The sequence below is a fragment of the Trachypithecus francoisi genome, unplaced genomic scaffold, assembly GCF_009764315.1.
Source record: "Trachypithecus francoisi isolate TF-2019V2 unplaced genomic scaffold, Tfra_2.0 Lachesis_group9, whole genome shotgun sequence".
Classification (NCBI taxonomy): Eukaryota; Metazoa; Chordata; class Mammalia; order Primates; family Cercopithecidae; genus Trachypithecus; species Trachypithecus francoisi.
Genome location: NW_022681474.1, coordinates 74,100,428 through 74,117,335, shown reverse-complemented (window position 1 = coordinate 74,117,335; position 16,908 = coordinate 74,100,428). Strand labels below are relative to the sequence as shown.

Genomic DNA, 16,908 nt, shown 5'->3' with positions numbered 1-16,908 from the left:
AACATACGTCAAAGTCTGGCACTAATGCAGTGCTGGTGTTGGCATGGAATTATAGTAACATCTCCTTATATGTGTAAAGCCTTCCATACCTTCTCAAAGGGCTTTCACTTATATTAATTAGCTCATTTGTTATCATCTGATCATTTATGGGGGAAAACAGCAAAAATAAAAATATTCCAGTCCCAGCACTGGGGCATTGTAGTAATATACACAGGATGCTTTTATCACACCAATGGAAGCCATTCAAGAATGCATATTATCAATGCCTAGGTCTTATTTATTGACTCAAAATATTTACATTCCTTTGTCAACAGCAATACCACAACTTACTGTGCATTAGTTCAATGGCCAAGGACTGACTTAGCCCTATACATTCATTTTTTTGTTTGAGTTGTCAGAACCTATTAGCCCTGGGAGTAATGGAGCCATTTGACAGATGAAGAGACTGAGGTTTAGAGAGACTTCAAAAACCAGGCAATACAAAGTTAACACCTAGCACTGGGTGGCTTTAATAGAACACTATGTTAAAGAAAAATTCACATTAAATTGTTAATAATTTTTATTCCCATGCCAAAGATAATATGAATAAGCATATCACTTTTCATGTTGGAAGTGATGTCAAGGATTATTAAACTGAAAATGCACATTATTTAATAGAGTCCAAAGCCTGACTAATGATGATATCACTGTCTCCAAGAGCTTAATACTTTCCAAAAATAGTTTCTCACTAGTCCTATTCATCAGAGGAAAGAGGAGAACAAGTACATACTGGCCTTACAAACAAGGACACACCCAAATGCCCAGGTCTGGAAATAATTGTCTTGGCAGGGAAGAAAAGAGGCACGGTCAAGAAAGTGTTTGCAAGAGAGAGAGAAAAAAGGAAATGCAATTAACTCCAATATTAGTAATTCTTTAGGTTGCTGACTGTCAACCTCCAGTGTTAGATGACATGAGTTAAGGACCAGAACTAACTCTGCAAGTTTCCTTATCTTAACCGTTCTACCACCTATGGGGGAAGGTGGTCTTGCATATTAACTGGTAGCCTTGACAGGCTAATGTTAACAGCAACCACAAATCTCCCAGTAACAGGTCACATGCAACACTCAGTGCAACAATTCTGGAAGACTGTAAATACAATTTAGTTTAGCAACAGTTGGATGATACAATCAGACTGGGAGCCACAGAAAGTAAAGGGCTATCAGGGGTAACTTCACTCTATGGCCACAACTTGGACAGGGCCAAGGCAGGGGAACTCATGAGAGAGTCAGTTCCCCACACAAAGAATAAGATGACTTGGGTTTGAATCAGGCTCTGTCACTCCATAGCCCAGTGAATGGCAAGTCAGAAAACTCACTGAACCTCCATTTCTGCATTAGAGTGACAGGTAAAAAATATTAATTGCCCTGATTCACTGTGAGAAGGGAATGACCCAAGTAATGTGAAAGTGACTTGAAATTTCTAAATTACCATGAAAACAAAAACATAGATGATGCTAATCTCATACCCTAGCTATTTACTTATTTATTTTATTTTTTGAGGCAGAGTCTCACTCTGTCGCCTAGGCTCAAGTGCAGTGGCGCGATCTATCTTGGCTCACTGCAACCTCTGCCTCCTGGGTTCAAGCGATTCTCCTGCCTCAGCCTCCCCAGTAGCTGGGATTACAGGTATGTGCCACCATGCCCAGCTGATTTTATTTTATTTTTTGTATTTTTAGTAGAGACGGGGTTTCACCATGCTAGCCAGGCAGGTCTCAAGCTCATGGCTTAAGTGATCTACCCGCCTCGGCCTCCCAAAGTGCTGGGATTATAGGCATGAGCCACTGTGCCCAGCCTACCTCTAGATTTTTAATAATTGAAGATCATTTATTTCTTATATTTCTATAATGTTGCATCCCTCTATGTAGATATTTAGGATAGCATATCCTTTTCACACCACAGGGAGAAGTCAGAGCTGCCTGCTGGATTAACAAAAATAATAGCGGTGTTTTTGCTTTGCAAAATACTTGTCTATGCATCAATTCTTCCCCTGGCTAATCTGCTTTACTCAGATCTGCTATGCTTCGCTTATTAGAGTGGCACTATTGCGTAGTGGCCAGGAGGAGAATGAGTTTAAGCACCCATCAGATTTACAGTCTGTTCTCAGCTCTACCGCCTAATAGCTGTGGACAAGCTATTTAACTGGACAAGCTAAACACTCCTCACAGCCCTAGCCTCCTTGTCTGTAAAGTGGTAATCACAATACCCATTCCATTAGGTAGCCAAAAGCATGAAATGAGATGATGCATTTAATAAAATATTGTGGCAGGTACCGTATTAAGTATTATAATTATTGTGATGTGCGGTGGATATTGAGTGAAATGGCAAACTCCTACCCAGATCGATAGTAGCAGGTTTAAACATCCAGCACAACTACATGGAAACACTTTTACGAAACGGATTCCATAAAAGGAAACCTGACACAAGTAGTAAAATAAAATAAAAATTAAAGTCCTACTATAATAGAAAAAGCAGGTCTTTTTTCCCTTACAGTATTTATTTTCTTGAAGTCAACTCCTATTACTCTTAAGACTTATTTTATTTGAGAATAGCACATAAAGAAACTACGTTAAATTTCCAAAGTGGATTGATTTCAAGACAATCTGGTTATGAACTTGAACAAAGAAAGTGAATCAAGGTCAGGGTGGAAGGTGAGTGTGTCAACACCCAGTTTTGAGACATCAAAACTAACTGCACTACCTTAAGGAAATCATAATACCAACCTCTCTGCCTTAAAAAAAAAAAAAAAATCTGTAATCTTGCTGACCAGTCTTTGAGAGGTGTTGAATGGATCACCTGAGTAATGCTGGCAAAGCATTTTGAAGAGAGAAAGCAGCATATTAAATGTCACCAGTCAAATGTGCTGATCTTCTAGGGGGACTATCTCTAGCAAATCTTTAATCTGAGGCTGGCTACCTTCTGCCACCATGCACATTTCTGAGCACCCCCCTTTAGAAATTAGCTTACATGAAAGAAATAGCAAGGTTTATATGCCAATGGCTGTGGGAGATGGGGGTGGGAGTGTGAGTGGAATAGGGTTGAGAGGTAGAGGAGGAAAATCTGACTGTTAGCATAGGCAGTCTTTTGGGTTAGGTATTCTTTTCCCTTCGTATTACTGAGATAATTGAAAATGCCTAGATCTTGAAAATACAAGCAGGTAGTTTCTTCTGAAGAACTCTCCAATTTTCACACTACTTGCTAACATATCAAATTGTACATTACACATTATATGACTAAATGTATATGAAATCATCTTTAGCCTCAAAAAAGACCAAGTCCAATCCAAAGGAATCAGGATCCTTGCCTGTGAGATAAATGAGAAGAGTTATGGGGTAGAAGATGTGACAGCAGCCTTCCTGTACATGATGGCTATAATGAGACCTCCAATATCACTTACAGAATGTTCTCCATTCAAACAGCCAGTGCAACTGCTGACATCATAGTCTAGTTAAGCCTTCTACACCAGTCACTATTGAAGGCTTGCCACTAGTCCCCTCAGGAACAAACCATGTAGGCAAATCTGGTCTGAAAAGGAAGTCTTCAAAAGAAAGAAATCTACTCAGACAGAGAGCAGGGCCAAACAGCTGTCCTATTCCTCTCTTCTCATAGATACACTGTCCCTAAGTCAACAGAACTATAAGGAAATGGAAGGTGTTCATTTGAGAGTGATCAATTGGCAAGGGGCTCCTTTCTAAAATTTTTGTTTAGAAATACCCAAGTTTATCCAGGAGTGGTGGCTCACATCTGTTATCTCAGCACTTTGGGAGGCAGAGGTGGGCGGATCACATGAGGCCAGAAGTTTGAGACCAGCCTGGTCAACATGGTAAAACTCCATCTCTACTAAAAATACAAAAAAAATTAGCAAGGTGTGGTGGTGCGTGCTTGTAATCCCAGCTACTGGGGAGGCTGAGGCATGAAAATTGCTTGAATCCGGGAGGCAGAGGTTGCTGTAAGCTGAGATCACGCCACTGCACTCCAGCCTGGGTGACAGAGTGAGGCTCTATCTCAAAAAAAAAAAAAAAAAAAAAAAAGAAAGGAAAAGAAAAGTAAAAAGAAATACCCAAGTTTATAGCATTCTCTTAAATCATAGTTCCTCATTTTCTTTTTCTTTTGTTAACATTGGATTTATTTAATTTTAGAGAGAAAGCATAAAATAATAGAATCTCAAGGTTGAATGGCACTTTAAGATGCTAGACTTTTTATGTTTCCATTGATATGTGATTGTTCCTACCAGGTTTCATTACCACCAACAGCAAGCACATTAGTCATGACAGAAAACCAAATTGAACTGGTTTAAGATACTCCCTTTCCAGGGATGGGGGAGATTGAAATTAAATTGCTGGTTTATATGGCAAGAAAATCTGAATGGTGCTAACTTCAAGGTTGGTTGAATCCAGCTCAAATGATGGTAGGAATCATTTGTCTTCACATTCTACTCCCAGCAGCTTTGGGCTTATGTCATCTTTATAGCTTAGGAACCCCCGTGGAGTTTTTCTTTCCCAAAAGGTTAGACAAAGTCTCAAATTTGAGTCTCACTAGACGGGCTCAGATTTCACTTTTCATCCTAAAGTAACTGCTGTAATCCAGGAGATACGAATGCTCTGAACGGCCTGATTTGGGTATCAGTGTTGCAGAACAGGAGGGACTTATGCCCTGTCTAAACAACATTAACTGAGAAATGGGTAGGGGTTAGGGATTTGGCCACCAGATCCAGGCACTGCCATGGAAATGGGTATATGCGGAAAGCCAAATGGGTGTACGCAGGGAAAACCAACCGACGTCGTAAGTGGCTTCTGCTTTTCTCCCGTCTTTAAACGACTCTATAAAAAGTCATACTGAACTAAATGTTTCTGTCTACAGTATATGTATACCTTTCGGTCTTAGAACTAATTCTAGGATCATTTAAAGGAAGAGAAATTAATTGGTTAGCCTGCTAACTATTTGTAAACTGATGTCATGCCTTCTACCTTTCATCTGTCTGAAGGTCATATATTTCCATTCCTGTAATGATGCCTTCCATGCCATAATTTTTAGTTCTTTTTTTTGAGACAGAGTCTCGCTCGGTCTCCCAGGCTGGAGTGCAGTGGTGCGATCTCGTCTCACTGCAACCTTCACCTACTGGGTTCAAGCGGTTCTGCTGCCTTGGCCTCCCAAGTAGCTGGGATTACAGGCGCATGCCATGACGCCCAGCTAACTTTTTGTAGTTTTAGTAGAGACAGGGTTTCACCGTATTAGCCAGGATGGTCTCCATCTCCTGACCATGTGATCTGCCCACCTTGGCCTCCCAAAGTGCTGGAACTACAGGCATGAGCCACCGCGCCCGGCCAGTTCTTCATATTTTTATAATTGTTACTGAATATGTTATGTCAGTTTATTTTAAAGCACATTGAATAAATAAAAGACTTTATTAGGATTAGAAATAAATGTAATGAAGAACACTGTCTAAATATAATGTTTCATGCTAAAAAATAGATCACGATGGGGTTCTGTGGCCTGACCAAGAATACTAGCAAGTACAAGATCCCAGAGGACAGATAATAAAATACCTGGGCTCCTCACGGGCCTTTCTCTTTCACCGAGCAATGCAGATGCAGAGTGTTCAGGATAAAATGAGGCAATCTGGAGCCAGATGGCCAGTGACTCTGCCACTTACAAGCTGTGCCCCCGGGGGTGAGTTACTCAAGCTGTCTGTGCCTCAGTTTCTTCATTTTCTTTTCTTTTTTGAGATAGGGTCTCACTATCTCGCCCAGACTGGAGTGCAGTGGTGCAATCTTGGCTCACTGCAACCTCCGCCTCCCAGGCTCAAGAGGTTCTCCTACCTCAGCCTCCCGAGTAGCTGGGATTACAGGCATGCACCACTACCACTCAGCTAAATTTTGTATTTTTAGTAGAGACAGGATTTCACTATGTTGGCCAGGCTGGTCTCGAACTCCTGACCTCAAATGATCCACCCACCTTGGCCTCCCAAAGTGCTGGGATTACAGGTGTGAGCCACCATGCCTGACCTCTTCATCATTTTAATGGGGTTAACCAATTATTTCATAGGAATATTGTGAACTGTAAACAACTTAATACTGCTAAATCACTTAGAATAGTTCCAGGCACATAATAGGAGCTCAAAATTAGCTGTTTTCACCACCACTGTAAGTGTTACCACCATTATATCTCCTGACACTGAAGGCATCTAGTGAATAGCATTCCATTTATGTAATGAACACTGTCTGATGTGGATCACACACAGTAATGTGTCTTACGTACATTAAGTTGTACCAGACAGTTGCTTTCAATAATTACATCAGAAGAAATGAAAGCACCATGCTATTACAATCATCCCAGACAATCAGGCTTCAGTTTAGACTCATCCCTTTTCTTTATTTATTAACTCCTGTTTGGAGAGGAATGTTTCCAAGCACAGATGTTGCTCTCAGATGATCTGACACACATAAATCTGAGCTTATAAAACAAATACATTAGATGTTGACTGACCAATACACACCAAGCTTCCAGTGAGAGTTGCCTTAAATCAGTAGTTACTAACTAAAGGTACAACCCAGACATGGAAATTCTGATTCTGCAGGCAGCTTGTTTTTTTTTTTTTTTTTTTTTTTTTAGAGACGGAGTCTCACTTTGTCACCCAAACTGGAGTGCAGTGGCCGGATCTCGGCTCACTGCAAGCTCCGCCTTTTGGGTTTGCGCCATTCTCCTGCCTCAGCCTCCCGAGTAGCTGGGACTACAGGCGCCTGCCACCTCGCCCGGCTAGTTTTTTGTATTTTTTAGTAGAGACGGGGTTTCACCGGGTTAGCCAGGATGGTCTCGATCTCCTGACCCTGTGATCCGCCCATCTCGGCCTCCCAAAGTGCTGGGATTACAGGCTTGAGCCACCGCGCCCGGCCTGGCAGCTTGTTTTTAAAAGAGCCACGGGTAATTCCAGTGTGCACCCCCACTTAAGAACACTGACTATGAATCAGTGGCTTTCAATCTTGGGTACATTTAGAATTGCATGCCCAGACTCTACACAGGCCAAAGAAATCAGGAACTGAGCAACCGTCTTTTTAAAAGTTCTTCAGGTGGCAGGGCATGGTGGCTCACACCTGTAATCCCAGCACTTTGGAAGGACAAGGTGGGCGGATCACTTGAGGTCCAGAGTTGGAGATGAGCCTGGGCAACATGGCAAAATTCCATCTCTGCTAAAAAATACAAAAATTAGCTGGGCATGGTGGCACACGCATGTAATTCCAGCTAATAGGGAGGCTGAGGCACAAGAATCACTTGAACCCAGGAGGTGGAGGTTACAGTGAGCTGAGATCATGCCACTGTACTCCAGCCTGAGTGACAGAGCGAGACTCTCTCACACACACCCCGCCCCCCCCACACATATCCCCACACACCAAATTTCTCCAAGAGATGCTCATAAGTGGTCTAGATTGAGTCATTGCTTTAAATAGAAAGATCTTTTGACAAATCCAAGACATGATTTCATTTACATATACATTTTCCATAACATATCTTCAGGTGATTTTTGGCTAACAGACTTCTTTCATGTTTTCTGAAATTATTGCTGTGGAAAGGCTACATTTTGAAATTTATAAATACAGAGTTAGAGGAATGAAAGACATAAACTAATGATTTTTTGTCACTTAATTCTAATAGAAAATGTTTAAATGCACTTCTGAAGTAAAGGGAAGGTAAAAGAATAGGAAGTTCACGATAACCTGTAACAAAAGAGTCTACACTCAACTATCCAGGAGGGAATTAAGTGGGTTATGGACTAATCAATACTCAGGCTCAACACGGGGTGGGGATGGCTCCACCTCTCCCACTCCCCTCCCCCAGCTCTGGCCTCCACATGTGCCTTCAGCCAGCACAGGTCCCCAGAAGGAGAGGTGGCAGGCCTACACTAATCACCCTGGGTCTCAACTGCACTTTATCTGTGGTTAATAGGCAAACTGATTAATCACTAGGCTAATAAAGAGGCAATTGTACTTTGTATGAGTGAGATCTACTAATTGAAAAAGAGAAGTGTGTGAGAGTTCACTTTTACTCATTTTTCACCTTTACGTGTCAAGGCAACTTTAACTGGGCAATGATAGTGTAGTTTTAAATCTGACAAAAAGCTATATGTCATTGATTTGGGAATTCTAAATACTGAAAACTTCTTTCATGCTTTCCAACAAAATTATTACTGTGGAAGAGCTATATTTTGAATATTATAAATACAAAATTAGAGAAATGAAAAACAGAAACTAATAATTTTTTGTCATTTAATCCTCAAGTGTTTAAATGTACTTCTGAAGTAAATGTTTCCCATTAGTCTTGCATAGTGTATCTAGACACTTCTGTCTGCCAGCTTCTTTGAGGAATTAGCCTTTTCCTCCTCCTCTACAGCTATAATTTTATTTATCTATAATAATAGAGGTTCATTAACTTTTTTAGTCTTGAAACTAGGGACTTCAAAAGTTAATGCACCTCTTTCAGGATTTTTCCTCCTTCCTCCAAGTTACTATTTTGAAATTGTTCACACAAATAAAAAAGTTGAAAAACTATATAAAAAATACCCATGTACCTTCTACTTAGATTCAACAATTAACCTTCTCCCTAGATTCAACAATTAACATTGCTATATCCAGCTGTGCTTTTTTTGGCTGAACTATTTGGAAATAAATAGTTGAATTAATGACTGCTTAATTCTGGAAAACTTCAGCATGCATACCCCAATATTCTCTGAGAAGGTTCAATAAGTAGCAGTGATAAGCTAAGAAAATTACCAATCCTAAAATTATCACTAAGAAAATTATCAATGATTTCCTACACACACAGATATCTCCAAGACATTTTCAAATGCCCCCAGTAGTCCCTAAAATGTCTTTATGACTTTCATTTCCCCCTCCAAAATCTGCCAATTTATCCTGGATTTGCGTGGCTCTGCGTAGTGTTATATGCTCATTAAACACGCTGGTTCCACAGGGAATGCCTATGCGGGTATTCTGTGCTCACTAAAGACAGCAACTTCCTGTTTCTACATTATCAACTTAAAGTTTATTTTGAAAGATTTTCAGATGTCCTATGCTCTTCTTTCCTCTGATGGGTCCATAGATGTGTTCACGATGTCCACAGAAGTATTTTTGAGTTGGAAGCAACAACTGACTATAAGAACATCAGTTTCATCTCAAAAATTCTCTTTGTCTTCTACTTCTGTTCACAAATCCTTAGTTCTGAGTAAATGCTGCCCCTCCAGTCTACCTCAGTAAGTAGGTCTTGGTAATAGTTAATAGGCAATGGTATGAGAACCCTCAGAAGCCATTTTGTAGCACCACAAACACTTGCATTTTACTTCAACATTAATGTGCAGAAGTTGGGTGGTAGAGTAACTATAACTATGGTGGTAATAGTGGTGGTCGTAGCGGTGGTGGAGGTGACAGTGATGATGGTAAGGTCATGGTGACGGTGGTGGTGGTTCCAATTTCAGGCCCTTGACCCGTGGCAAGTTAATATGCAGAAATATAAGCCACAATTAGGTTTGATCAGAAATTCCCTGGCACATGCTTTCTACATGAGCAAAGTGTCATTGATACCTGGGGAGTCTCCTTTCATCTGTGATTTTATAAGTTTTGTGAAGTTTCCTTAGAGTGTAGAGAATAACAGGCATTTTTATACTTATAAGTGTTATCAATATCTCCACTGCCATCTCATTTCAATTGGGAATATGAAAAGAGCAGGATTACAGACTAAGATAATGACCACAGCCAACCAAGCAGAAAATTTCAGCCAATTCCTGGCAACACCCAAGAGCTTAGTTTCATTATTTGAGACAAGTGCTCTCTCGGGTACTAATACCCACTTAACACCCATGACATGCTATTGCACTGAAATGGTTTGGCTGTGTCCCCACCCAAATCTCATCTTGAATTGTAGCTCCCACAATTCTCACGTGTTGTGGGAGGGAGCTGGCGGGAGGTAACTGAATCACAGGGGCAGGTCTTTCCCATGCTGTTCTTGTGATACTGAATAAGTCTCACAAGATCTGATAGTTTTACAAGGGGGAGTTCCCCTGCACAAGTTCTCTCTTGCCTGCCACCATGTAAGATGTCCCTTGCTCTTCCACCATGACTGTGAGGCCTCCCCAGCCAGGTGAAACTGTGAGTCAGTGAAACCTCTTTCCTTTATAAATTACCTGGTCTCTGGTATGTCTTTATTAGTAGCATGAGAACAGACTAATACATGCACCTGTAATTTTTTTTTTTTTTTTTTTTTTTGAGACAGAGTCTCGCTCTGTTGCCCAGGCTGGAGTGCAGTGGTGTGATCTTGGCTCACTGCAACCTCTGCCTCTCAGGTTCAAGCAATTCTACTGCCTTAGCCTCCCGAGTAGCTGAGACTACAGGTGCCCGCCACCACATCTGGCTAATTTTTGTATTTTTAGTAGAGACGGGGTTTCACCACATTGGCCAGGCTGGTTATGAACTCCTGACCTGAAGTGATCTGCCCACCTTGGCCTTCCAAAGTGCAGGGATTACAGGCATGACTCATCATGCCCAGCCTATAATCATTTTTAAAAGAGTTTTCTTTGTCTGACCAAACACTGAATAACCACTGTATTCACCTCTGTAAGGCCTGCTTGTTAAGAATGTTCTAAAGGGTAAAAAGTAATAAAATATTTATTGTAGGTCCCTATGAAGTACAACACACATGTGTATGTCTAGACATCAGCATCTGCAGACATGTGGGAGTCCCAAAAGTCTACCTATTGCTTAACCTCTACCTTGGCTATGATAAGTGACTATCACTTATTCATCTGCTCCAATTCACCTTCATTGTGCAGTGAGTCAAAAAGCCCAGCATGATTTCACCAATTATTTACATTGTTTAAATATTATACGTCACCTTTAAATGTGTTATTGTCCAGACAGTTTCATCTATCATTAAATCACTACTGTGCATACTTAAAGCCAGGTATTATCTGTGTATTAATTATTCCAGGACCATCCTGAGCCCACATGCAGGAAAGCTGTGTTACTGGAACTTCTTATAGTAACCCACTATCAATGCAACCACAATTATTGGAAGAAAAAAATTACACAAACACCAAATGCATATAGCAGAGATTCTGGTAGAAAGCAAAATACTATCACATCTTTAGACACCATCAAAGGCAACTTTGAAGCTAAGGGAACAAAAAATGACCAGTCTCATCTTTACTTATTAAAAACAATTATAACGAATTCCAACATAGATACACAGTTTGTTTAGCAAAATTCAGGCTGGGTGCGGTGGTTCACACCTGTAATCCCAGCAATTTTGGAGGCCGAGGCGGGTGTATCACTTAAGGTCAGGAGTTCTAGACCAGCCTGGCCAACATGGTGAAACCCTGTCTCTACTAAAAATACAAAAATTAGCTGGGTGTGGTGGTGGGCCTGTAGTTACAGCTACTTAGGATGCTGAGGCATGAGAATCACTTGAACCCAGGAGGCAGAGACTGCAGTGAGCTGAGATCACGGCACTACACTCCAGCCTGGGTGACAGAGACTCTGTCTCCAAAAACAAACAGACAAAAACATTCATGAGGTTAATACCAGCAACTTCAGCTACCAATGATTATTAACTCTCCTTTTAAAAAATTGAAATAGATTTGACCTAGAGAAGAGAAAGGTAACTACACATTTTCTAGGACTTTCTGAGTTCCTCTCTGATATTCGTATCTTCCTCACCTGCAGAAGACAGGAATATTTCTGCTTATAGTACAACTAATTTTTTTTTTTTTAAACTGGCTAGTACCAGAAGATTTACAAATGCAAAATCAAACATGCAGAAATATATTTTTTGTCACAAGACAAAGAGCTTGGTTAAATCATACAAATGTAAGTTTAATAGTCAAAGGCTATTTTGAAAAGAATGCATACCTGCTCTTTGGATGGCACAAGGAGTTCTTCAATCATCATGCTGTCCCGTGCATAGGAGCTTCTGTTCAAGGTGTAAGACCTATCCGAACTGAAGGAGCGGAGGCTGTTGTATTTACAGTTAACCATTCAACAGTGGTAGATGATGATGAGATGAATAAAAAAAAATTAATGCATGCAACTTTAAGAACAGGCAAGATGGCTAAAAATATCAACAAAAGTTGTTCTTGAAAGGACATAGTGAAAAGTAAAATCCCTTATATCTGAGAAAATGTCTTCAGTATAGACAACGTTATGATTAGATTTTGTTTAAAATTAGGCCAATTTTGAGAATATGAAATGCATGAAAACTTTGGATGTTTCACTATGAAGTTGAACTGACATGACAATTGAGAAGAACCAGATGATTCTAGACAGTTGGTAGATTTTTCTAGGACAAGATCTTATGTTAGAATGTCTCCTCTTTCTGGTCTATGTCTACTTGACATGTGCTACTGATTAGAATTATGTCTACTTTAAATGGGTCTGTTTATAAGTCTTTGGGACTTACTGAGAACTCTGGTTTGTTGTTGCTACTCATAGAAAACATCAAGAAGGAAGTAGTGTTATGAATACACTTTGCATGATCCTCTTTGCCATCTTCCTGGCTTTCAGGAAACATTCATATTCCTTGCATGGTTATTTGTTCTTCACTGCAAATATTCTTTCTTTGCTCTACTGTTGTCTTTCTTGCTCCTTCAACTGTTCTTTCCAGCCTCTGTAAATCCTCCACATGGCCCTTGAACTTCTCAGATGCAGGTACCCTGATGCCCTGATATGCCATCATCACAGTGACCTCTAAACTAAAACCCAATAGAGTCAGGGCCCTTGGGAGAACAGTTCTGCCATGTCACTCTCATGACCTTGCATGTATTCACATAAGTCATACAGGCAAAGACCAGAATTGAAGCTAATCTGAGCCTTCACAGAACACCCTGTGATCTTCCAGGAACTCAGAGGATGGAGGTTGGTGAGGAACTTCCACGAGACCATCTGCTACTCAGCTCCCCGTCTCACCTGGGAGGCTGCCATGAGATAGGTTTCATCACTTCCTCTTTCTAATGATGTATGAGGATTCCTACTCTGCTCTCCTTGGAATAGAGCTGCAGAATATAAAACTATTTAGCTGAAGTCTAGAATTGGCTCCTCAGCAATGGGGAATCCCACAACTAGCATTGTAGACATCTAGCCCCTTTTGTTTTGGTGTCCTTTTAGGTGTAGGGGACAAGGATCATGAGAAGCCAGCACCTTTCACTTCTTCCTTTCACTGCCTATATAATTAAAAAACCATCTGGATCTAAAAGTGGCTTCTTGTATCTTCACCAGTGGAACCAGTCAGACTTTGGCTTTGGCCTTGCCTTTTGTGTGCTTGATGGGGAAATGAACAAAGACAATATACATAAGAGGTAAATAAATGATTCTTTGCATAAAACAATTTCTTTTCCCCACTGCCTGCTATACTAAAGAAAACCAGAAAGTGGGTATCCTTTTATCAAGGTACAGAGCCTCCTGATATTAGAGGCTTCATTCTAAGTGTCTACAAAGATAGGTACGTACATTCTTCTAGGATTGGGAGCCTTCACTTTTATCAGAATCTCAAATGGACCTCTCTTATCCCCAAACAACCATCATTCTACAGAGTCATTATTTAGTGTATTCAGCAAAACTTACTAAAAGACCATTATAAGCATAATTCCTGCACAGAGGAACTTATCTAGTAAGCCACATGACTCTGGCCACTTGCACAGTCAGGCTCTCCACGCCCAATCATGGGACCCATTACTCTGTTTTTTCCCCAGTTTCAATTGCAAGCCCTTCTTTCTGCCATTCCTGTTTCTAGTCTCTTACCTTCCCTCAAATACAGTAGAAGCTTCCTAAGAGCAGGAATTCTCTAACTCAACACTGTCCGACAGAACTTTCTCCTATGAAGGGGATGTGCTAAATCTGAGCTGTCCAACAACACTGGCTACTGAGCACTTGAAATGTGGCTGGTGTGAATGAACAACTGAATTTAACTAATTTTAATTTAAGTAACTATAGGTGGCTAGTGGCTACACTATCAGTGCAGCTTCTAAGTACACATAACAATGTTAAATTTTGCTCCAGTGGTGTGATTTGAGAGTCGCTGGCCACTGTCTGCATTAGACATTCATTTCTTCAAATTACGGTCCCCATGGCATGATATGTTAACACTGGTGGTATATGAAACAGTTTTCTACGTGGACAAACACTTAAAAGTTTTAAAAAATAATTACCTATTCATTTTAATTTCTATTTCTAAATGTATCTAAAATTTGTTGATACTTTTTAAACATCTCCTCCTTCTTTTAATTTCTCTCTGAGTGCCAACTGCAGAACAGAGCCCAGAAATGGGAGCTATCAACAGAAAGGCCTGAAGATGTCTTCATTTTACATAATGTCTAAAGTTCCTACTTCTGATCATTCCAGACCAATTTAAATTAGACATATGGAGTCAATTAAACCCATCAAGCTTTACCCTGAATCCTGAATACTTCGAAGTACTTTTAGCCTAAAATTAAAGATTATTTGTATGGGGATCTAGAAAGCATTAAATTGTTTTTAACTAAGGCCAACTATTTTATTTGTAGCCATCAGTACACCCTAAGTGTTAAATATAGGAAGTGTTAGAAAAACATGCCCCAGAATTCTAAATTTATACTAATTTACCTAGCACAACTCAAATAAAACAGCAACCAGCAAACAAACAGCCCTTCACATCAGGACTTTTTCTTCAAACCCTGTGAAATTTCTTTACTTCATGCACTATACAAAACTTGTTAAGGGAAAGAAATTCCTTACGTATTTGATCAATTTTGCGTAAGTAATATTTATTATATACTTTCTAGTTTTCTTAAAATCACAAAATTTTTACTGATTTTTCTAAAGCTGAGCAGAAAAAAAGAAAGCACATCGCAGCACATCACAGCACATCACATTACAATGCTAAAGAAAATAAAAATGAGAGCATGAGCCAGGAAAGGGAAGAGAAACACTATAAAAGTGTCATGTCTTCTTACCTTATCTTGGGACTATTTTAAAGTAATTTTAGAAAAAAAAAAAAAAAAACAGAATAGAAAGCAAAAAATCAGACAAAGAAAAAAGAAAAAAAATGTTATGGTTGAATGAGTTACACATTTAATGTATTCCTTTTAAAATGTTACACTCAGAATATATTTTACTTGATAATACTCTAACAATGTGCTTAAAAATATTGGCTTTATAGAGTTTTAAAAATGTTTGCCTCTGAGCATAACATGAGTCATCAAAGTAAAAAAAAATGAGTTACATATAATAGCAACAAATAATAGTGCAATCACAATTAGAAGTATGAAAGCCTTGGAATTATATTAAGAAAAAAATTACAGTGTGATATTCTGGTTTCCTATGTCACTGGAGGTCAGCTACTATAGTTTTCTACATAAAAATGATTGATCACAAAATGTGTCATATATTATCAGAAGAGACGGCAAGCTAGTTGTTGGATTTCAAAAGCTATAAATCTCTAAGATTTAAACAAGATCTAAAGGATCTCAAGAACCTTAAAGGTTCTACATATTTTCCATTTTAACTTGTTGCTATCTTTGACCGCTTAAAATATTGCATTTTTTTTTAAAGTTATTTTTCCTCTTTCTGTTAATGACACCTGCTACAATAAGACTTTAAGGCCTTTTATACATGTATTTATAAGGCAAAAGTTCTACTAAGCTATGTGAGTTTCAAATTCCTACTAAAAAAAGACTAGAAGAAAAATCAATTCAATAGCCATACTGGCCACACCAACTACAATGAGAATAAACTCCAGGGTTTACTTTGTGGGAAGTGCCATTTACTATTAGACAATGAAACTTTTTACAACAGATCCTTAAACTATAGGAAAATGTCCTCAGGGCTCTGGCTTAGAAGGTTTAATTATTAGCTTTAAAATAACTTCACTGTCAGCAAACACTCTGTTAATCCACACTAGGGCAAAGAAGTCTCCAAATTCTGCACAAGGTTCTGTTTCTTTCAACAGTGTAAGAAAAGTCTGAGTCAAGGTTTTCCCATGCAGAAGTTTTCCACTTCAGTTGTAAGAACTGAATTTGTCACCATTCCTGTCTGTGACTTTTGGTAAATCACTGTTATACTTCTAACATGTCCCTTGTAAACAAAATAATGGAACAGTTTTAGAAGAGGTACTCAAACACTTGGTGGACAACTTTAATAAGCAACATTTTTTTTTCAAAAATGCTCTCTTTTAATCTTGAATTATTATTTCAATAACAGAGAGAATAGTGAACAATCTACACACGTATTTCTTACTTATTAGCAAATAATATTTTCTTTCAATATGGAACAAAACTTAATTTTGAAATATGTGACTCAGATTGGTTCTCCCAGTTTTGTCAGTGAGCTCTTTTGCTACTGTGCTGGAAGCATGACTGCAAAGTGGGAAAAAAAAGAACACACAATTAACATGGTCAATCACATGAAATTAACAACTACAAACCACAAAAGAAAACAGCAGAGCATGTGTATTTGCGTCGAGAACATTTCGCTAAATTCACATCTTCATCCAAAGAACACATTTTGGGATAATGTGAAAAATGAACATGATTTTGATTTATGGCAAATCATGGTTGTTTTAAATTAACTATGAAAGACAGCAACAATGAAGTACCTGGCAGAACGCGCTCCGAGACTAAAGCCCATGTAACCCTCTGCAGGCAGGGAATCATCACCCAGTTCCTTAAGGTCCTGTGGCCCAAGATATTTGTCTGTGTCCCCCGTCATTGCATCTTCACCTGCAGATGTAGAGAGCAAGCCCACATCAAAAGTTTCCCTTTTGAATGTGTCAGCTGTGGAGAAAATCACTCCTTTGATTATCAGCAAATCCCCCATTATCTCATATTCACCTTCCCCTTTCCCCTGGATAATTTTTTGTA

At 39.3% G+C, this 16,908-nt stretch overlaps 1 protein-coding gene across 1 annotated transcript in view; it reads right to left on the bottom strand.

Moving 5' to 3' along the window:
- The window catches only part of ANK3 (ankyrin 3), a 364,088-nt gene that overhangs the window by 96,841 nt on the left and 250,339 nt on the right, over positions 1–16,908 (bottom strand). Inside the window, 2 exon segments of the mRNA XM_033209412.1 lie at positions 11,930–12,032; positions 16,644–16,767. Coding sequence (XP_033065303.1) covers positions 11,930–12,032; positions 16,644–16,767 — 227 coding nt within the window.